General features: G+C 45.2%; 1 protein-coding gene and 1 long non-coding RNA gene across 2 annotated transcripts in view; both read right to left on the bottom strand.

Annotated features, from left to right (window-relative positions):
• LOC102567866 (ephrin type-B receptor 5) overlaps nucleotides 1–23,774 on the bottom strand; it is a 113,029-nt gene that overhangs the window by 56,849 nt on the left and 32,406 nt on the right. The window contains exon 4 of the mRNA XM_006271790.4: nucleotides 22,437–23,133. Within this exon, the coding sequence (XP_006271852.1) occupies nucleotides 22,437–23,133 (697 nt within the window). The remainder of the gene's footprint in view (nucleotides 1–22,436; nucleotides 23,134–23,774) is intronic.
• LOC132250262 (uncharacterized) lies at nucleotides 8,223–15,168 on the bottom strand. The gene is made up of 2 exons (XR_009461921.1): nucleotides 9,692–15,168; nucleotides 8,223–8,619 (listed from the first exon to the last, which is right to left on the bottom strand). It is a non-coding gene; the product is annotated as an uncharacterized LOC132250262 (long non-coding RNA).

The raw sequence follows: 23,774 nt of genomic DNA, 5'->3' as shown, positions 1-23,774 counted from the left end.
AGTATCCCTCTACAGAACCCCACAGTCTCCCTCTGCAACACATTAGGATGCTCCTCATGTGGAGGGAAAGGCTAAGGCCCCTGCTTTCCTCTGAGATCCTGGGCAGTCTCAATTAGTGACCAGCACCCACGCAGGAAGACCTAGCCAGAAGGCAGCCTATTACCCCTCCGCAACCTTCCCGGTGCTGTTAGTGACTAATACACTCCTGGTGCAGTCACAGCAAAAGATCAGAGCATGGGAGCCCCCTCCACAGCTGACTCCCCCGCTCCCCCACCCCCCCCATGTGCTATCCACCAGAATCACTCTCCTAGGGCAGCCCCAGAAAATGCCTACATGCCAGCCAATCCACGGCACTGGCCACAAGGGACGCCCTCCTTGCTGAGCCGCAGTGAGCCAAGACAAGGGGAAGGAAGCAGGAGCAGAGCACTCCTCCATTCATTGTACCTGATGCCAGCACAGAGGGCCTGAACGGCAGAGCTGGAGGGGACACAGAGGGCTGCCTCTTCCCATCAAGTCAAGGCCAGTGCTGGAAGAGAAGGCAGAGCCAGGAAGTGCGCAAGCGCCTCTCCTGCTTTCTGTCCTGGTCTTTTTTTGTCTCTTGGCATGATGTCAGGCTGCCACTACGGTTCAGTTGGGCGCAGCTCAGGCTCAGAGACACTGACCCATTTTCCCTGCCCCCCGCTCTCTCTCGCCCGGCTGCTTTCCTTCCCTTCTCCCCCTCCCCCATGTGGCTTGTGTCTGCCTGTTTGTGTGCTGGGTCCAGAGGCCCCTGTGCCTTGTGACAGCTTCCTATCAGCCACAGGTTTAGAGACCAGGGCTGCAAGCACCCGGGTGAGGTCCGGGGTGGGGGGAAGGGGACAGGAGTGGGAAAGGAGGTAATGAGAAGAAAAGGAGACAAGATCAAGGGAGGGCAAGAGATAGAAAGAGAGAAGTGAAAGGAGATGGAGACAGACACATGGAGCAGTAGGAGGGGGAAGGAGGCAGCAAGAAACAGCAGTAGGTGAGCAGTGAGGCAGGGAGTGCTGGGCACTTACAGTGGGGGTTTTAAACAGTGCTGCAAAGGCAGCATGCCCTGAAGAGCCTATGTTCAGACCAGGGATCCTGCTTTTCTCTGATTTAAGAAAACTCCCTAATTTTCAGGTTAGAAAAAGTAATCCAAAATCCACATTTTTCCGTTATCAAAATGAAACACCACTATATAAATATCTAATATGTATAATATGTATTAGTGGCATTTCATTTTAATCATGGGAAAATGTGGATTTGGGGTTGTTTTTTTTTAACCTGAAAATCAGGGATTTTTTATTTTTTTTTTTTAATCAGACAAAACCAGGATCCCTGGTTCAGATGCAGTTGGGACATTAGGGGTGGGGGCGGGGAGCAGGGGGTCCACGGGAACAGGTCCTATTTCCCCTATTAGACCAAATGACATTCCTGGGGAGAAGGAGGACTCCTTTGTCCTTAACTGCTGGTTTTTAGGACTGGTATTCGGGTTTAAGGCACTAGGTATACTGGGGTGAGAGGATGGATGCCTTCCACAGGGCAAGGTAGGGAGGAACAGTCCAGGTGTGGAATCGCCAGTGGCTGCCTGGTCCATGGACCAGATGGGAAGTCAATGTGCAAAATGTGAGCTGGGAAACAGGGTGACACATTTGGACAGTCGCTCCCACTCCAAGACACCAGACGGACAGGGAGGGTTGCCTTTCTTCTTTTCATGTGCTTGCATGCTTCCCCACTGCCATCCTCTCAACATCTAAAACAGCACTAGAGGCTTGATTGGCAAAGCAAGGGAAGGGGAAGGCAGGGAGATTATTGGCTGGGATTTAATGGCTTTAATCAGAACTTTCTCCCCAGGCCCCAATCCTCTTCTTGCTGCTATGATATTATGGAAAGAGAGTACAGCAGGATTAGTGGGAGATCCTAGGAGTGCCTGTGCATGGTGGGGGGTGGGGCAGGCAGAAGGGATGAACGAGATCATATAAAAGCTGCTCCACTACCACCACCGTTGTTAAAAAAGGCGCTCTTAGTATAGCAGCACCTATGGAACAAAAACGATGAACACGCAGACACTTCTGGGAGTGGGAACATCCGGACAGGAAACAAAAACACAGACCCCACCAACTCCCCCTGTGCTTTCCAGTGCACAGAAGCTGCTTTGGGAGACACTAAGGAGAACATTAATAAACCGATTAATGAGTATGGTAATCAAGAGTAATGCTCCGTATAATTAAGGAGAAATACATCTTAGGTTTGCATGTAATCAGAGGTTAGGTGATACCCACAACTCAAGTGCTCAAGAGCGTTTGGTAAATATGGAAACTCTTAAAACAAATATAAATAGTAATAATACCTAGAGCTGGGACAAAAAAAGAAAAACCTTGTAAAGCATCAAGGAAATGATATTTAAATTTCCTTTGAAATTTCAAAATTTTGTCAACATTTCCAAACATTAAAAAACTCTGACCAGCAAAGGCTGGTTAAAAATGCATTAACAATATAAATGTTTGATTAAAACTTTTCAGGGGTTAAATGTTCCATAAAACATTTAGGGGTTTGTTTGGTTTTTTTGGTTAGAAAATTTAGAAATTTAAAATCAGAAAATTTCAACCCATGGTAGTAGGAATTTAATCCTCCTACAGCACTTCCTGTGTGAAGAACACCAGGGCTGCATCGTTACAAGCAGAGGCATGCAGTTGCCATGGGGAAAAAAGCAGCAGCACAAATTTGTGCTGCTGCTTTTTGCACTGGCGCACACCCCTGCACGTGGGGTTAGCGCAGGGAAAAATGCTGTATGTGGGGTAGGGGAGGCTGGGGCCAGCATTTGGGATGGCTCCAACAGCCTTACCTGGGGCCCTGGGGTGTGGAGCCTGGCCAGAAGCCAGAGTGGCTCTGGCCAGCTAGGTTCCAGTTTTGGGTGGCACATGCTGAAGCGATATGGGCTGTCCCACCTTCTTCTGGCTCAGGTTTTTGGACACCGAGGCCTCCTGGTGTAAAAAAACAAAATCTGCCACACTGCAAATTAGTAGCACAGAAAATGCCTACATGTGCAGTGCATGCAGTTTGTGGCGCCACAAACTGCACATGCACACTCATCTGGATGCACCCCTGGTGTTTTAACAACATTAAGTCTACTTGGAATATTATTCACTAAAGTTAGTGATGCAACACCAAAAGCTTCCCAAGTTCTTTAAAGTGCAAATAAAAATGAAGACAAATGCATCTGTCCCAGAGAGTTCACAACCCAGGATATATGTTCTGGGCAGCAACTGTAACAATCAATAAGAAGTTAAGTAGGCTAGGACAGGGGTTGGCATCCTACAGCCAGTGAGCTGGATTAACCCCTGGAGCCTTTGGATCCAACTCAGGAAGGTGCAGCATAGGCAGCATTCAGTGTCTAGGAAACTCTGCCCATATTGCACCACTGCCAGGCACCAGGATCATCAGTGGAGGGGGACCTCTCCCTCCCCCTGTTTCAGTTGGGCTCCAAGGGCTTTGGCAGAAGGGGGAATCTTGCATCATACTGAAGTTGGGCAGGAAGGAGGAAGGATGGAGGTAGCCAAGTCCTAGTGCCCAGCCACCTCAAACTGTGCCGGGTCATTTTGGACCCTGCTAGAAAACATTACCAACCCCTGGGCTATGACTTTTCCGCTTAAAGAAAAGATAGCCGAGAAGGGATATGACAGAGACCTATAATATCTAGAGTGACACGAAGTGAATAGGGGATTACTATTCCTGGGCTTCCAAATGTTGTAAGGGAAGAAGGACAGGGGATAGATCACCCTGGACAGGCCCTGCACACTCTTCCCCCTTAGCATCTGCTCTGTGCCACTGTGAGATACAGAAAACTGTACCACGCTAAATCAGGAGTCAGCACCAATGGCTCATTGGCCAGATCCAACCCACAAAGAGCTTAGATCAGGTTAATGAAGCTCTGAATGTGTGAGGGAGAAGGGCACCAATTTAAGGGCGCTGCTGCTTGCTCTGTGCACCACTGCCCATCGACATTTGCCATGGCTTTTTGTAGTATGCAGTAAGTGCAGGGGGGCCGGGGCACGGAGCAGGGAGGGGAATTGGAGTAGCAGGGGATCAGTGACAGAAGTAAGGAATCTGCAGCCTGCAGCCCCTGGCCCTCTGCTCTTAAAAGCTGCTGACCCCTGGGCTAAAGGAACCTATGGTCTGACCAAGTATAGCACTTGTTATGTTCTTAGTTTTAAGGGCATATCGGGCATAGAGAGGGAGGACTGAGGAGACTGAGGAAGATGAGGCATAGAGAGAGACAAAGGGAGCCTCGAAGAGGAAATGTGAGAGAGAATATTGTAGTACAGACTGACAGGACACAGGGGAAGGGTGGGTTGCACGGTCAGGAAGAGGGAGTATATTTTTGTACACATTGTATGTGCCTAGGAAATACACAAGGGCACTGGGGGCTCTCTGTTAACGGCACACAGCATTTGTTGGTAATTAAATAGAGCAGAATTTGCCCTGACAAGTTGTTTTTTTTCCTGGTAAGGAAGTCCACAAAGACATCCAGAAGACTTGCTTTTACCCTTTGTAAATGGGCATGCAAATGTTTTGTTTGGGTTTTTTTTTTCTGAAAATCTTTGTCAAAAGGTGGAAATTGCACCAAACATTTCCAAATTGGGCTGACTTTTGGGCTCCATAAGAGTGTAAGTGCCACATTGCCTCAGATCAATGACCCATCTAGCCCAGTCTCCAGTCTCTAACAGTGACAAGCAATAGATACTGACGTGGGGGAGGGAGGGTATATGAACATGGCAAGTCCAGAGTGAACCATCTCCTATCATATCCTCCCAGGCATCAGCCAACATTAGCTTAGAGATGCCAGAAGATACATACCTGATTGTTCTATTAACCTTCTCTAATTGTTATTGACCTCCCAGAAGCCTTCCCCAGAAGTCTCCTATTTCAGATCAGCTAAAGGGAGGATCAGAACATGGCAAAACATGATTTCAGTTATAGGACTGCTGAAAAGAAGTTGCAGGAATCAAATGGGAGGTTAAACTGACGGCCAGCACTGCTGAGAAATATCTGGGTCACACTGGTCATCCCTTAAATGCAGCCAGTTTTGGGGTGAAGTGTTGGCACTTGTTTAACAGAGCAGAAAATGGTCCACCTCAGCTAAGCTTATAAACCCTTCCCATGGTGGGACTCCAATTCTGTAGTAGTTATAACTGTATTTCCTTGCATACCACACACCCCCAAATAAGACACGCACCTTATTTTTGGAAGGCAGTATGTATGAAAAAAAAGATTTTTCCAGAGTCATGGTCAATAGTGTGACACAATTATTGGAAATAAGTGTCCAGGAAGTTCAGGATCCCAGAAATCAGTCTGGGGGAAGCCGCAGGAACTTCCTGGTATGACAGGACAGCAACAAGGCAAGGCTCCAGACCCTCGCAAGGGCAGTGTTAATTCTGTTATTTCTTTACTGTAAATAATGCTTCATATAAGTTCCTGAATATAATAAAGTGTTGCTTCCATGCCACAAGCTTCCTCTAAACACTACAGACTACACGCAGCAGCACTTGTCCTGAGCCACCTCAACTAGTGCTCTAGGCACAGGCTATAGTGGTCAGCCAGTAGCAACTAACAGGGTTAACCCTGGGTCCTGCCTCTGCTGCTTATTGAGCCAAAGAAGCAGCACCCATTTTGGCAGCTATTAGAGCACTGTGTCTCCCTGCTTCTAATCCACCGAAGAAAAATCACCTTCCCCACATTAGACACACCCCAATTTTGGAGGGCAACGAAAGCGTGAGTGGTATGTGAGTAAATACGGTAAATATTATTCTCACCCAGGATGCTGTACAGACAAGTGGAAGACATGATTCCTACCACAAGGTGGGGATGGGGGCTGCAATGAGGTCAGGCGATAGGACAGACTAGACTCAGGAGCTGTTTTGAGGTTCCTTTCATTCTTGCCTTTTTTCAGGATTTATTTGTTAGCAGTGCCACGCAAACAAAAGGCATCATGCACTGAGTTCCAGCACCATGAATTAATGGGGAGATGCCCTATGTCGTTGCATACAAGTACTGACCCAAGCTAACCCAAGCCTACCACAAGCTGATGAAACGAAAGCACGCCCTATAGTTGCAGTCTGCTTGAGATAGGCAGGACGCAAAGAAAGGAAAGCCAATGTTAATCAAGAACAAGTGGATCTGCAGCAAGTTTGTTATTTAACAAACATGCCCAAACATAAATTCCCTCTCCCTGCTCCATATTTATATCTGCTCATCTGCCATGAAATGAGAAATCCAGGCCCTCTGATATATAGATTGAAGGGTCATTTGGTGTCACCACAGCTCTGCTAGAGCCTCTGGGAATGGCTGTGTAATTTGTATCTGTGATGCATCTACCCACCTTCCTGAGGGAGCCAACTGATGAGTCACAATGGATCTCCCTCTACCTTTGTGAATGATTAATCTTCAAACATAACAAAAAGCACCCAAAAATGCATCCAAAAATTAGTTATTAGTCAAAAATTAATTTCTTGTAGACTGCATGCAGTGGGTAAATGGAACTCTATATGTCTCCAAAAAAGCATTCACCTTGGGGCAAAAATCAAGCAGAAGAAACCGTATCCTCTGGAGTAACTATCAGGAAGTGGAAGATAAAAGGGATTCAAAGCTGAGGCTTAAAACAAAAAACCTTCTTTGCACAGTGTAACAGCATGGCAAGATTCCAGCAGGCCCTGGGGTGAGTACCATGGTCCAAACTGTCCCTCTCTAGCCTTAGCATTTACCATATTTATAAATTTGCAGTTAATAACTATCTACCTCCAATAGCTCCAGTATTCACTGAATAAAAAGCAACGGGGAGACTTTCATGCTTTGGAAAGGCCATGGGTCAGAAAGCATGGCCCCTTCCCTTTCAGGGTAGCAATCACCTCACTAAGCCACGCTCCCGCTGGTGTGCCCTGCTCCTCCTGACCCATCTCTCTCTCCACTCCTGGCTGCTCAGTGATCCAGCTTCAAGGAGAGATGGAGAGTGCACCAGGTGACCAGGCCCTACTTAGCCCATGGTCTAGTAGCTGGAACACTTTGTTAGGAAGTGACAGATGCAGGTTCAAACCCTGTCTGGGTGAAGAGGGCTGGGTTTCTTGCTCCCTGGAGAAGTCCTCTAGCCTCTCCTAAGGTAGGCGGGCTCTCCTTCTTTACATACTTGTGTAAGTATCTTGACAGGTTAAGGTTTTCTTTGTGGAGTGATACTTGGAGTGTAGATATATATATATATATAAAGATTATACACACACACACACACACACATATATATATATACACACACACACACTTTTTTTTTTGTAAAAATATCTTTACAGCATACTTGTGATATCCTATTCCACTGCAGGTGGCAATAGAATCTCAGTGTTGTGTAAGTGCCGAAAATTGCCTTTATGCAGCAACATAAGTGCAACTTTGAAAACTAGCTGGACAACATGCATCTTTCAGGCCCTAAACCCCTCTGAAAATATGTCTATGTTTTTCAAGCTTCAGAATTAATAAATCTGTGTGTCTTCCACATATTTTTATTCACAAATTGAAAGTGGAAAAAAGCTTTCCTGCTTATTCAGCCCCTAATTAGTTTTTCAATGCTGAATGAACTGTTTCAAATAAGACATATTCCCTCTGCACCTGTTAGCTAAACTGAAACCAAAATTAATTGTAGCAAATGTTTTTATCTGCAACAGAAACTGAAAGCGCACACATCCGGAAATATGTACAAGCACCATCATTTGCTTAATTGTGAACACTGAAAAAGATAGCACATCCAGTCAACACAGTCCATGATATTGTGACCTCCTTATCAAGTCTGAGTTTTACACTGAGTCCAGAAATAAAGAACTGGCCTCCCCACACCGATCATGTACATAATTAAAAATAGGAGCATCTTTAACTTGTTCATATTGGGAGAGTGCTCATTCATGCACCATACTAGTTCTATATAATTTAAATCAGGAGTTTCAAACATACGAGCCCTATTGGGGACACACCTTGGTGGTGGGGGCAAGGGAAGGCTACGTTAACCCCCACTGCTCCCTGACACCATTAGCCTGTAGATCCAGCCTGAGAGACCAAACCAATTTGACAACCCTGATGTGCATGGTTTTAACAGACCATAGGAAGTTTAGACCTTAGCACACATAGACACAAATTCATAGCTAATCTTTAACATGATTGTTTTTAAAAAGAAAATTTCATTTGAGTTAAAATTTTAAAATCCAAATTTATTTTTTATTGTTTGGTCATTGATTTTTATCCTGCCTTGTTGGCAAAGGCCTACGTCCTGATGTGGGCATCTACATTATCCTGGAACTAGACTGAGGTGATCTGGCTCATTTCACGCATAGGTTGATAAGCAATTCTTCTCAGTTATACCCACTCATGTGAGGTTATCCTGGGGAATTTTTCTTGCTTGTCCATTTCCCCACCTCCTATTACAGCTGGAGAGAGAAGCTTCTGCAAGGCTGGCAGGGAGGGAGTCGTTTATACCATTTTCAGGAGAAGATGGAGCTGAAAGAGGGTAGTAGCTCAAAGAAGTTCCTCCTCTTCCCCATAGGTTGAACGCTCCTTGCTCCTACTTCTCCTTCCCTTCTGCCTGTCCTTAAAACACAAGGGAAAATGGGGAGAAGAGCACCTGGACTGCAGGAAAATCAGGGTCTCAGCTTATGCAGGCATAAAAGCAAATAGTGGGGAGGCAGAGAGGCCCAAAATAGGCAAGTACATAACCAGGGGAAGGAGAGGCAGATGTGGGACTTGGCAGGGGGAGGGGATTTTATCTATGGGCCTTTTTCAAAAAACTGGGAGCTTCCCACTCTTGGATGCTCAAAGTACAGTCTTAACAGGGCTGTTCAGCAGAGCTCCTATAGCATGGCCCAAGCCACTGTGTTTTCTGCATGTCTGAGAGCTGTCACAAGTACACATATTAAAAAATCAGAAAACAGATGGAAATACTTGATTAAGAAGTTGGGAAAAAAGTTTCAAAAGTTAGCACACAGCTGATGGGTCCAAATCCCAAAACTGACCTAAGAGCCCAAGCCCATTTGACTTGTAACAAGATTTAAGCTTTGCAACTGTGGAGATTTCTCATTATTCCTGGTTTTGAGGCCAAGCTCATGATTCTTAAGCTCTGCGATCTGATTTGTGTAGTCACTAGTGAGTTAACCGGGATTAGGACCTCAGTCAGTTTAGGAGCTAGAAAGTTATACAGCCTGTTCCCAGGCCCCCAGAACCAACTTCACCTTTCCACTCTGCACAGTCATACCTCTTGGATTTTTTGCTTCGTAAGAACCTGCCTTGCCTACAACAAGGGTGTCAAACATCCAGCCTGTGAGCTGAATCTAGCCCGTGAAGTTAGGTTACCTGGACATAGGGCTTTTTGCTTCAGCTACCAGCAGCCAAGGAGTTAATGTTACCACCACTGAAGCTGCAGCTGACACAGCCAGCACCTAGAGGGTGAATTCTGCTGCCAAATTTAGTGTTTAGTCACCCTGGCCTACAGGAAGGAGAAGGGGAGGGATCCCAATCTTCCCCTCTCCTCCCTTGCCACCATCTTCCCTTCACAGGCAGCTGGTTGGCCAAGGTGTGTTTGCCACCACATTATAAACCTAAGGGAGTCAAGACCCAATAACCACATAGCCCAGAGGGATCACTACTTCCAGAAACTTGCACGTACCTATGTGAAAATACAAGCAGGCTGTGCAACCGGTTCCAGAGCTGGTACATCTGTGCCTTCAAGCAGGGAAGAGGCAGAAGAGAGGGCCCTCCACCTGCCCTACAGGCTTCTAATGAGATGCTCTGCCCTAGATAAAGGGCAACAGCTGCAACAGCCTTTCCATGTGCTGACAGTGAGAGGTTTCCCAATTTACACGCATACATTTTAGTCCCGAAAAAGAAGGAAACTTTCTTCTCATCCTTGACCATTCCCCAGTTTCCAAGGTGGTGAGAACAGCTCTCACTAGGGCTGTCAGTCCAGCTTCTGCCTTCTGCTCCATGGCTCTGAGAACCTCCCTGTAGCAACTGGGCATTGTGGCCTCCAAGAAGCCTTCTATATCAGGCTTTTTTTTCCTAAGGAGATGCAAATCCTGTGTAAATCAGGAAAGCCTGGGAGGGATCCCATGACCAGGCAGAGATAGCATTAAACAAGTTACAGATCCTGTGGTCTGAGCAAGGTCTAGCTAAACAGGGCACCATATAAATCAGTGATTCTCAAGCAGGGTGACACCGGATCCTTTGAAGGCTGCCATGAAGTATGATGATATAAGCAAGGTGTGAGAAGATAAGGAGATAAATCACAGGCTCAGGCCCCTCCCTGCATGGCCACTCTCTTGCCCTCACTGTGCAGTGCTTACCTCTGCAAGGAGGCAAACACTGCAAGAAGTTAGTTGTTGAAATGAGGTGCTGCTCAATTCCCAAAAGTTACGGAGGGGTGCCTTGAGTCTAGCAACAAGTGCCTTGAGTCCAAAAAGGTTAAGAACCACTGATCTAAATAAGCCTGCCTAAGCTCATACTTGTCTGCAAAGTGGGGACTTGGGGAAGGGACCAAGCAGAACTGCAGGTAAATGATTTGCAGAGTTAGTAGAGAGGATCCTTCTGCCCTCTGCCATCACCCCTGCAAGGTGTTTTCCAATCCCAGGCTGCTCAGGGAGATGTTGATGGTACCTGTGCAAACTATCCCCCTAGGCACTGCAAGCCTAGTATGTTCCTTAAAGGCCCCGGCCTTGGAGTCAGGTGATTTACATGAGATTCTCAACTTTCATTATAGCTCTTGCAGTTCTCAGCTGCTAGTTTCTGTGGGTGCACATAAAAGCTTACAATTGTAACTGAAGTACATCCTCAGCTTTCACAAATTGGAACACAGAGAAAGGAGACAGAAATTATAAATATATTTTGGGTCTAAATCTAGATTGCTAAATGCTGAAAGTTGGCAATACTAGTTTTCTGCCTCACTAACACACATTGGGTGAGGTGCGAGAGGTTGTTTCTTTTGAATGTGGACATTTCTAGGGTTTTCCACGTCTTCAACACCTCCAAACTGAAGGGACTGACATGCACTGCATTGTGGACATTTCAGAAGCTGTAAATAGATGTTCGCATTATGCTAAGAACACATAATACCTGTGCTCCAAGAGTGACACTGGCTGGCTGTTACCTACGTAGGAGACGGCATGATATTAGTTTTGACACAGAAGCAGCATTCTCTTCAGGGATGTGGCAAGCATTTAGTTTATATATGACTGATGCTTAAAAACAGACTGTTTCATGGGAATTTGAATATTTATGCATAAAATAAGTGGCAATTACTCATGTAATGGGCAACATAGTGTTTAGAAACACAGTAACTGAGGGCAATGGTGCTGTACTGATAATACGATCTGTGACATAACACACCCCCTGGTACTATGTCTGCATGATCAGAGTGCAAATAAGGCAGACTCTTAACATTCTGTGAATTAGAGAAGTTAGAAATGAAAGCACTTATTAGATCATCCAATCCATTTCCCTTGGGTCAATGCAGAACTGTTCTTTATAATACAGGGCTTTCTCCAACCTAGCTTTAAGAGTCAAAGGCAACAGGACTCCCATCTCACTTGCAGCAAAATCCATCCTATGGTTAGCAATCTCATTATGATATTCAGAGCAAGTTTTCTCTGCTTTGGGAATTGTATTGTTACTTCTGTTTGTACATAAGACACTGTATTAAAAACCTTTTCTCTGTACATGGTGAAACACCTTTCAGACATCTGTGTGCTGATATTTAGTGGTGGGGGGAGGGTGTTTTCCTCTATTGCTTTAGCATATGTACAGAGACAGCAAACACAGAGGTAGAAGGCTGCCATTTCTCTTAATTGTCTATAGACACTCACAAAAGGAGGGAGTTTGCCAAAGATAACAGCCACGTTGCTCTCTCTGCTAATGCTTCAAACATTAGAAAAGCTTTCAGTGATTGTAATGTTTATGGCTTGGGTTGTTTTTTGCACATCCCCTGAAGCTGTGCATTAATAATGCTTTGTTGAAGCAGCCACCCATAGGCAAAAAAAATCCTCACACGATGGAAGTCGGTTGGCCATTTTAAGCAACTTTTTCCACAATTGCTTCCAAACTTTACAGCATGCAGAAGAAAATGGGCCAGCCTGTCTGTAACTCAATTCCGTAAGATTTAATTAGCCTTACTAGATTCAAAATCGCAATATGGGAGGAGGGGTGCTTAAAAAAAAAAAAAATCGCAATATCTAGGACTGAATTAAACTACAGGTTAGAGTTTATTTATTCAGAAAATGGTTGCTCGACTCATCAAGAAGGGAAGCACTCTCAAGTGACACTAAACGCTTCAAATAAAGAAAAAGAAAACTACAAAACAAGAAAACAAAAGGGGCTGTCAAGCTGATTGTAAAGAAAGTGTAACAGGACTGAAAAGCCCTCCTCGCACTTGTCTAAGTCACCTGGCTTAAGGACCGTGTTTAATTTTCCTCCAATCCCAACTTCCACCCCTGCAAAGATATATCTCACAGGGCTACAAGAGAGCCATAGAGACAAAAGACAAAATTATTAGAAGCTTATCAGACAGACTCCCATATCAGGAGCTGAACAAATTTAGTTTGTAGATGAAACAAATAAGAGGGGGGAAGAGGGAGGGGAATACAGAAGACAGGATACAGAATTGAACACACTCAGTTAAAGGAACAAGAGGATTGTTCAGCTGCACTGAAAACTGATGTGCTTGAAACCACCCAAAAGACAACTTTCACGCAATGCATAATTAGCGCTCAGAAATCCAAGATCTGGAAGGAACCAAAAGCTTAGAGAGATTCAAAAAAAGAATGCAACTCTTACATGGAATAGCAAACACTCCAATTATGCTTGTTTGTTCACGAATGCCTAGAGACCAAAGGTCAAACTCTGTTTCTATGAAGCCAGGGAGGATTTTGCAATAGACCCCTGATTTCACCTGTGAAGTCCTCATAATCCATGGCGCAAATTAATCATTAACTAGCAGAGTTAGAAACACACTATGAGCTAGTTGCTCAGTGTCTTACACATTCATCTGGATGGTTGGGGAGTGACAGCATGGCCTTTGTCCCCAATCTACCTTCTACCTCTTCCATTCTGCTCCCTCTCAACTTACCTGTAAAGATCCCAGTACTGTCCCCCCCCAGAAGAGCTTCAACATAGTATTCATACCATTCTTCAAAACTAACTTAAAAGAAAGTATCTGGGATTTTCCCAGTAATTTATATATATATATATAAGTGATTCTCCACCTTTTCAAACTCAAGACACCCCTCAGAAAATGTCACATCTTAGTTTTCATTTGTTTTTTGACTACAGAAAAATAATAGAGCAATTTTCTTCTGACAAAGAATTCAGGAAGTCCACAACACATCAAAATAGTTTAACACTAAGGATTCCTAATCTCTGGGTTTATACTATGAATCATGTTTGCACACCTGACAGTACTAACATTGCTTGGCACCCCACAGTACTCTTGAAAAGATCTCAAGGTACCCCATGGTGGCATGGTTGAGAACTACTGTGCTAGCTCTTCCAGGGCCAAGAGCCCTGCTGCCACCTGGAAGGAAGTAGAAGAGAGGAAGAGAAAGAGATTTTGTTAAAAAAGTTTTTCTTTCTCCAGCTTCCTGGCCCTATATTCCTTTTAGCATGGTGCACTTCTTGCACATTTCCATGTTTTTCTGCTGGAGCTGAAGGGAGCTGAGGTAACATCTCCGTGCCTGTCAAACAGCTTGAGGATTCTGAATGCAAGACATGAGTCACAGCAAAGGGATTATAGTAGCCAGTTGGGAGTGGAGGGATTTGCATAGTCCCTCTCGGACCATTAAGGAAGAGCACCACAGAGATCATGCAAATCAGACACCTACAGCTACACCACAGGCAATTCCATAACATCAGAAAAAGCACAACTTTCTGCTCTGGTAAATTGAAGGAGAGCCCTTCAACTGGGGCTTTTCCCTTGCAGGCTAGCAGAGTTCCAGCCTGCAATGGGCGGCTTGGCACTCCCCATGCCCCACACACCTACCCCTGCCCCACATACTGGGGGCCTGGGGGTAGTGGGTCGAGAGTAAGAGGCACTGGATCAGGACTGGCTATCAATGTTTATAAATGGGTCCTGGTACAGAAAAGGTTGAGAACCACTGCCCTAGACTGATGCCCTAAACCAGTGTGTAGACTCAAGGCACTCCGCAGAAAATGCCAGATCTTAGTTTTAATGTCAGAGTCAGTCTTCTTAGTTTTAATGCCAGATCCTAGGGCGCTCCAGTACCCAGGTTGAGAATCACTGCTCTAAACTCGGCAGAGCTCCAAAGCTGAATTCTTTGATGCCAAACCATCCATGCCAAATCTGGCAAACATACGCAGCTCAGAGGCATATGGCAAAAACAAGCAACATGACCCCTAGAAGTGAAATAAAGCACCACATTCCTTCCCCCAAATCCCAGTCAAGAAGCCTTGCTGGAACAGTAAAACACTTAATTTTTTTGGAGGAACACTGCTGCAATGGGGCTTTGGGCCATGGCTTATGTAATAATATTCAACGGCCAGCAGTACATTATGGATCAGAGCCCTGCGTTTCTACATCTTCCAGCTCCATAGTGGTCGTACGTTATCAGGGTACTGAACATTAGGTGAAATGAATCAGGCAGGACTTTCATGGTCTAAAGTCCAAATCACTGCACATGCAGTAGAACTGGGGTTTCTAAGGAGAAGATGTTAGCTTCCCTGGGGCTTAGACTGTTACCAGCTCTCCATTACTAGACCCCTTTTTCAGATCCTTGGTAAACTCCTCAGAATAGCTCTTTTCCTCCAAAGGTTCTGGCCAGATGTTTGGCCAAAGGATGAAAGCATAAAATGCGAGACCAACTCTGGGGTAAACTTTAAATACCGGTTCTTCAAAAGTGTTTGATAACAAACAGGAAATAGGGGCCTTGTTACAAGGTAATTTTGGGCAGCTCCTGGAACTCTTAAACCTAGACTGCCTGCACATTAACACCCCAAACTAGTTTCAAGTAGTTGTTATGCAGCTCAAAGTTACGCCATTCCAGGGCAGGATTATCTCTGACCCCTATTTCCCTGCATGTGTTACATTAAGGTTCAGCCACGCTAGGTTACACCTTAGTGTAAACACCCCCCCCCCCCCCCCGGGGGCAAGAGAGGAGCCCCAGGGACAGGGGGGAAACTGTGGGAGCCCCAGGGGGCAGAAGTGACCTAGCATGGGAGGTAGGGATTCTTCTTACCTTTCAGTCCCCCAGGCCCCTGCTGGCCTGCAGTGTGACTGCTCCAAACACAAACTAGCACTAACACCCATCAATATTTGTGTAGCTAACAGTGTAACATGCAACAAGGCCCAAAGTCTTTTTTCCTAGGGTAGATACTGTTTTATCTAATCAACTTAGAATAAGGAGATATGAGAGAGCCTATCAAGTCCTAATGAGCTCCCCAGAGTCCCTCGCCCCGAGGCTTCTGAAGAGCATCAGAACCTGGACAGACTGTGTATCTACAGCTGAACTTGCAGGACAAGAGAGAGAATCAAGAGACCTACATTCAAATGCATCTAGCATATTGAGCACTGGATACACCTGAATACAAAGACATGCTGGATCCAGATCCAGAGCCATAATCTCTCTATATTCAAGCTCCTCAGATGTAGGGTTATCATTTCTCCCATGGTACAGAAGAAAGGCATTTGTGCAACTCAAGACATTGGCTTATACTTTTAATTCCCGGGAAGTTCAAATTCCTGGCCTTCGTTGTACAATGTAACCTTGATAATATCAAGTGTTGCTGTAGCACATGCTTCACCACCTCTTTCACGAGACAAATAATTATCATTATCTCCACTTTACAAATGAAAAACTGCAAATGAAGGAGAGAAACATGGACAACATTGCTCCACACCGAAACAAATACTCTCAGACCCGACTACAGAGGCTGAACTGTTTTGCAATTAAAGAGAAATGATCAAGCAAGTCTGATTTATCTCCCTCCCTAGACAGAGCCTAAGTCCAGCAGGCCCACTCCCAAATTCTCTATGCTACCTAATTTGCAGGCCTGCACATGTGCTGTGGGAGTGGGACTTATTCCCTGAAAGTGCTCCCAAACTCACTCCAGTAGCTACACAGAAGTAGCTTTGAGTGCCTAATAGGTAGATTAGGATCAGGCTCTTCATGTCTGGAACAGGATAGAGCAGTGGTGCTCATCCTCTGATCTGCAGGCCAGATCCAACCCACAGAGCCACGTCATCTGGACTGTGGGTCTCTCCATGGGTCCAGAAACTCAGTAGTTGGGAAGCAAGCAATGGTAGAGTTAATTGTCACGCCCCTGCTTCCAAATTTCCAGACCTCTGAGGAGCCCTGTGGGCCAGATGACACGGTTTGGCACACAACATTGCACCAACACATTGTGGGGCCCACACACGGGGTCGCTCTGCAGCCAGATCCGGGGCACAGGGTCAGGCCAGCGGGTGACCACATCCAGACTGCTGGGTCTGTCCATACACATCTTAAGACTGAAGGCTGAGATGCACAGGGCTGAATCTGAAGCACGCAGCTGAGCCAGCATGCCAGAACGCACCTGTGGACCAATCTCTCTCATCATGTGGTCGTCATTACAATCACATTTGCTTTACATTGAAAGCTCACAGGGTAGTGGGGAGATGATAGTTCTTTCCCTACATTTTTTTTTGTTTGGGGTTGTGAGGGGGAAGGCTATATTTAAGCCTAATATGAAATTTCTATGCTTGCAGAAATTCCATCTTCAATAATTTTTGGTCTGATAATTTAAAAATACTTGAATATTTTGTTATATGAATCATAACATTTATTTCAGTTAGGGTCCCTGGGGACTCTGGGACCTTTTACCTGGGCATGCTCCGGTCCCATCTCTCAGCAGTACCACTGGGCAGTAGCCACCAGCCCTCTGGCTGCCTTTGAGAGTTGGTGGCTGCTGGCCAGGGTGCTCTGCTTGGAGTCCCCCGAAGGTGCATTAGTTTTAACCCTCTGACCTCACTATCACTCCCTTTCATCATTTTTTGTCCCCCGTAATCAGTTGATGCCTTGGATCCCCATCACTGTGCAGCAGTGGCAGCCCATAGTAAACTAGTAGGCTAAAGCCCACGGACCGAGTCATCAAATAGGTCTATGTCACTTTTAAACAGATAGAATGAATACTGGGGAAAAAATATCAGAAACCTAATGCATCTCTGTAAAAGAGATTAAATGGATAAAAAAAGATGCTAATGCTAGATTCTTTTTGCAATCTAGTCCATCCCAATGAACACCGGATTAGCAGAAGCAAACACAAAGTGCGTGTGTACGCACACATGCTCCTCACGTGTGTTGCATCAGCTAGATTTATGTAATACTATAGTTGTGTGTGTGAGCATGTATATACATACAGACATTTATAAAAAATATTTATCTATTTTACCTTGTAATGATAATATTATAACAAAAAGATGTAAAGAAGTGACCAATCATTTTTAAAATACTCTTCGGTGTTGACCCAGGCACAGAATACAATGATGGCTTCGAGTGTTTGCTACACCGGGGCAACCGGTTAATTTATAACTGCAAAAATGGATAGGGCAAAGCTTGGGAGGAAAATTACTTGCTTTCAGGAAGACACAAATGTAGACCCATAGGGCTGAGTCAGGCCAGGCAAACATCAGTGCAAAAAATGCATGATCTCCGATTCTGCTATAAGCAAGTGTTTGTGGTACCAGGTTCTTCCAATATCCATGACTTCTTATAAAATGTAAGACTACAAAGACAATACAGCACAAGAGTTCCCATCAGAAAACTCTCTCCTCCTTCTTCCTTCACCCCCCGCCAACCTAATCTCTCCTAAGTAATAGAGACTATATTCTTTCCTTGCTGATTTCCTGATCTTGCACCCACTGAATCATTGAGCGTCCACTGGTTTCACTGATGTAGAATCTGCCCTTAAATAGAGAGGAGTAAATGCCTGTTGGTTTTTCCTGAGGCAGCCGTAAGGGAGATAAGCTTATCTTTACAGGGGAAAGAGGACTTTTGAATAAAAATTGACACATCTATACCTGAATTGCCTGAGAACTTGAAGAAAATAATATAACAACAATGAGGAGATATGATGAGCTTGAGGAATCAAATCAGAAACCTGACAAAAGAGGAATGATAGTGCTAGAGACCTCTGCCAGCAGGGAAAAGCAATGCTGAAATGCAAACCCCAACTCATAAGGATTTTTCCCACATGGGGTTGTGGAAGTAATCTAGGGGTCTTCAAACAAAAGCAGAGGAAGAGAACACACAATGCCATAAACCAGTAGAAAAGGGCACAGTGCAGAACCAATCAGCATGCCCTGATGTCTTCACTGTAGTATAAGGGAAGCAAAAATAAATGTGTTTTAATTCTGCCATGTTGTTAGAGAAATCCCATATTTACTTTCAAGGACTCTGTAGCCTAACAGTTTGAAAACTTTTCCAAATAAACACAATTACTACCTATTATTGTTGCAGTCTGTCTTCCAAGACATGCATGCATAAGCAAGTAGTAGGCAACCACAGATCCTCTGGATCATGGTGTGTGTGCAAGAGGTCTCTAATCGGGTGCCTCATGAATCTGTTTGTAGAGAGTCCTGCAACCGTTACACAAAGTCCTTTGACCTGTATGCTTAGGCAAAAGTATAGAGGACTGGAGGCTGCCCAAGACCTACCATTCTCTCTTTAGACCACTGAGATAGAATCCAAATCCAGACTGAGTACAGATGTTCAGTGCCTCAGTGGCTGTAGTTTTTGCCAGACAGCAACAGATAAGAACTGCTGCTGTTTGCCTAACGCCTCAGTAAGGGTGCATTTCTGTCAGGGTAGACAAGGTTCTTTGGGTAAGTCCGGTATCTTTTTTTAGACCAACTCAAATAGCTGGAAACATTCTTCTTTGCAAGCTTTTGGGTACAAATCAACGTGACATCCCTTAGCCTTTTTCCAACCAAGGATTACCTACAAGACAGTGGAAGCCAGGGTTTTAAACCACCTTGTACTCCCCTTTCTCTGGAGGTTGCAACATAGTGGTATTTTACAGGGGCTATCCTCCCACGAGTAACCCCACCACAGTGCCACCAGGCCCTCCAGTTGGATATAGTTTACAGTCATACATAAGACCAAATTGTAAAAGTACTGCACGCGGTAACTATTTGCCTCAATGCTACTGCTTTGGGGGAGAAAGTCTAATTGAATGCTAAATGAAGATATGCACGTTTGGTTTAATGTCTTCTTTCAGGGCTAGCTTGTGTGCAAATCTGAAAGGCACTGAAATAGGCTCTGCCCTTCAAGGACCTGAACAACTGGAAGCAACAGCCATGTTCACTTTAAGGGTAAGTGATTGTTAATAAATTTCTTTGAAGGGGAATAATATGGACAATTTTAGGAAACTTTATCGCTGTTAGAGATACAGCATTTAAGAGCAGAGGATGAAAGCTCTTAAAAATAAGATAGGACCTGAAGTTAAATTTAAAGAATGCCTCAATAATTCGGAAAATGCTTCAGCTTTACATAAGCCTCTAATCTTTTAAGGTTAGGGGTTTGATAGATTTTACACACACGCACACACACACACACACAGATAGATATTTTTTGTTTGTTTTGTTGTTTTTTTGGTGGGGGGAGTGATAAATAAGAACTTATTTTTAGATAATATATCTGGTGACATATCATCATTCATAAACCACATCAACCAAATCATTTAGTTTTAAGTACATTACATTTTCTGCCAGCACAACCTGCTGCATCTGAAATCCATATAAAGTGCTGGCTTTGGGCAGGCACGTCTCACTTGAACACCATAGTTAAAAATGGGTGCCTAAAGGTTAGTCTATGGGTTAGTCTATGTTTAGGCTCTTGAATAAAAACCATCATATAGCTTCAACAGAACTGCTGGGCACCAACTATTTTTGAAAGTCAGGACTTTCATTCAAGTGCCTAAGGAGGGTCCTGGAAGTTAAACTTGAGGAACTGCTTTTTTAGAAAAGCTGCCAGTGTCTTGACCATACACTTTTACCTGTGGTAAAACACTTTAAGAAGAAAATATTTCAAACTAAACAATGTTAAGTAAAAAAAACTCACAAAAGAAATCTTCCCTTTGCTGTATTTCATTTACATTTAATTAGAGAACTTAAAAGAACACTATAATTATTTAAAAACCGCAACACATTTGGAAGTCTAGAATTTCAAAATTAAAGTACCACAAACAATGCTGGCAGTCTAATAAGCTCTAGTTCACCTTAACAATTCCCCTCTACCTGGCCACTGTATCTCAAGCGCATGGACCTTTCAACTAGCAGACTGTAAAAACAAAAGAAAATTAAAGAGAACAGAACCACTGGGATTACCTTGGAAGGGGAGTTATTTGATATGGGTTCTGGTGCTCATATTGGAAATCTCAGATCCAAAAGAGAGGTATCCTGTATTTACAATACAGATCTGGAAGCCAATTTTACATTACTGAGGAAGTTAACCTAGAGGCAACCTGAGTACCCTCAGGTTTCACCCTAACCCTTACTCTACCACGCACACACAAAAACCCTTTATACATCAGGTCAGGCTTAAACCCCATATGCCACATAGCCTGCTCCACTTCTACACAGTGCTGGAACTATGCCTGGATAGTAGTATCTCCCAGGACACCCACACTCGGGCATCCTACTAGCTGGCTAGACTCACACCAGCCATGTACCAGGAATCAGCACCCCACAAAAACATCCCCCAGAAGCTGGCAGAAAGAGGATTAGCTTCATGGAAATATATTGGAAAGAAGGAATCAAAACTGAAAGGACATAGACAACAAGCCACATACCTCCAACAGCAAGCCTGGAAACTCACTGTCCCCTGCCAGGTGCTTGGTGCTGCCCAAGCCACCAAGCCGTGTCCAGCTGCTCGAGGGAAAAGATATCACTTGACTGCTGGCAGAGGAACTGGACAAGAGGTTTAATAAACTGAACCCCGGCTTCTTGCCACTAACTTTTTCTGGCAGCAGAAAAAAAACCTTGCATGTTTTAACACCCTAGCTCACAGTGTTAAATGGAGCAGGTCTGGTCAAGCCAACAGCGTTTAAACTGTGTCTACCTTTTTCTTAAGTGGGAGTTTCAACTCAGTTAAGCAAGCTTTATTAAGCATTGCTGAAATCACTGTTTTCCCTAGTCTAGTCAAGGTCTGAATCAGCCAAAGAGCTTTCCAACAAAAAGAGGAAAACTAAAAACCTAGCATTCCCAGTATTTCTAAAGTAAAGTAAGAAGCAAGAGAAAAAGGCCCTCACCTATCAATTTCTCAACAAAATCAATAAATAAAAGACATAGAGCCAATTTTTATCCCCTTTACTAGTCAGCTGGAAATAAGCATCTGGGCTTATGCACTCTACTTTCAAATCATTCCAATGTTCTGACAATGCTCTTTTGAATGAATGGGTCCCAATTTTAAATCTTAACTACACCTTCAATTGCTTCATAAAACACATGGAAAAGGGAACAAATATATACCCATGAAAGACTCCACAGCATTTTTCAGTAAGAGCAGGCCATGGATTCTTACCCCCTACATCCAATTTCCCATTTTGGTATGTTACTTTGCAATAGTGTAAACCTGCCCTTGCTGTTTTGACTGGGTTCCAGGTTACTCTTAACCTCCTACATTGTCCTGAACTGCTGGGTAGTGCTGCTGTGTGTTGATACACAGCTGCTTAGGGGGCTTCACACTAGTGCTGGGTGAAGCACTGAAGGAATCTTATGACTAAGAAGCAGGCTGGTCTAGTGCAGGGGGTTTTGCTGCCCCAGGCTAGCGCTTGCAATTCATCACCCTACTGCGAACTGGAATTCTCCAACCTCTAGAGCATCCAAACTGCCTGCACTTAGCTGATTCCCCGATCCCCCTCCCCAGTGGCAATAGGGAGGGGAAAATTTTGTAGCAAGGCACAGGTATGGCACAGTAGCAGGGAGGCTGCAGGGGGGTGGGTAGTGCTGAAGAGGGGACTGGTGGAACATAAAAAGCTTGTGTGCCACTGATTCTCCATCCCTCCTGGGACCAGACTGGACCTTCATGAGGCAAATTTGGCCCATAGGCCATAGCTTGCCAGGCCCTGGTCTAGTGGAGGGTAAGGAATCAGGAATTCATAGCATCAGAGGGATTAATGTGAGGTTCAGGACTGTCCCAACAAAATGAGTTTAAGGTTTTGGGATCTGTCCAGTTCCTAATGGGACAATGGACTAGGCCAAGCAAAACACTGTGGTTAACATCACTCAGGAGAACACCACCAGCACCACAGACACAAACAATGCCCAGGATTCCCATCAGACCAATTTTAACAACTATTATAACAGGCTTAAAGACCTAGCAGAGGATGGGCAGGTAAGGGAGAGGGCAGGGAAGGAGGAGAGACTCTCTCACCTTGGCAGGCTCGCTCATCATCGGCAGGTTGGTAGCCAGCCTTGCAGGTGCACCTCCCGATGGCCACCATCCACTCACCCTCCCCATTGCAGTGCAGCTTGACACCCGAGGACCCAGCTGTGCTCGCCTCCTCTGCATCAGCCACACATGTCCCCGGCGCCTCCACCAGCGAGGTCCTCTCCCCGCCAGCAAAGGTTTCGGGGAAAGAAGCAAACCCCTTAACCACCGCCGGGCACTTGTAGAAGAAGACTTGGACAACTACCAGTGACATGCAGGCCCCTGAGTCCTGGAAGGCCAGGTAGAAGCCACGCTGTGCGAGTGGCCCAAAGCTGCGCACTTTGACGTTCATCTTCACCACCTTCCCCGTGCTGTCCACCTGTGAGAAGCTCTCATCAGCTGCAATTGTGTCCACCTTGGTCCAGGGCCCTTCGCGCCATTCGGGCAGTGCCTGGGTGGCTGTGTCAGCCTCTGCCTGGTGGTAGTACAGAGTGAAGGTCTCCTTACAAGAGGAGGCCACGGTCCGCATGCTGGCGCAGTCCCGCACGGAGAAGCGAAGGCGGACGTGGACCCGATGGGCTCCACGCCGCTCAATGAAGTGAGTGCGCAGCCAGTTGTTCTGTCCAGGCTCAGCCACATTGCAGACCTCAAAGGTCCGGATCAGACGCTTCTTGTCATCCAGGACGCTCACCTCATCCCACTGTAATGAAGAAGGTGGGCAGGAGAAGGAGATGGATATTGTTAGGGGGCAAAACTGGGACACTATGAACACTGAGGTCTGGGTCAAGAGGACTGGTCAAGCTGACACTACATCCACAGACTTTCCAGCTTAGGTAAGTGGGAACTGGTGGCGTGCTGAGATTTGTCCCTGCTGGGACATGCCAGGGCTGTTCAGGAGCCATAACCCTCGCATTTTAGCCTTTTCCTTGCCTGCAGACTGGAAGGCTGACAGCCTCACATTGGGACTGGGTGGTACAGGGAAGCACTTGGGGTGAGGGAGGGCTCCCGGGGGGGGGGGGGGGGGGGGGGCTGGCATTAAACAACATTCATGTCAACTCAACCTGCAGCACAGCATTACAGAACTCAATATAGCAACATCACCAGCTCCCCTCCATCTTCCTTATCTTTCTCTCCTAAGGTCCTTTCTAGTCCTACTTCTCTATGATTCTAAGGTGTCTGACTTAGAATCAATGGGGTTAACTCTACTGAAGCTGAAGATCTCACAAGAGAAACTCCAGCATATTGGAAACCATTCCAGTGGCACAGTGCTTTGGACAGTCCACAGGCACTGAAGCTAGAACCAAACCTATTCTGTTTCAGCTCTGCTCTCCCCAGGGGCTG

Source organism: Alligator mississippiensis, chromosome 4 (assembly GCF_030867095.1).
Source record: "Alligator mississippiensis isolate rAllMis1 chromosome 4, rAllMis1, whole genome shotgun sequence".
Classification (NCBI taxonomy): domain Eukaryota; kingdom Metazoa; phylum Chordata; order Crocodylia; family Alligatoridae; genus Alligator; species Alligator mississippiensis.
The sequence above is the reverse complement of the archived record's forward strand: the minus strand, read 5'-3'. Positions and strand labels throughout refer to the sequence as shown.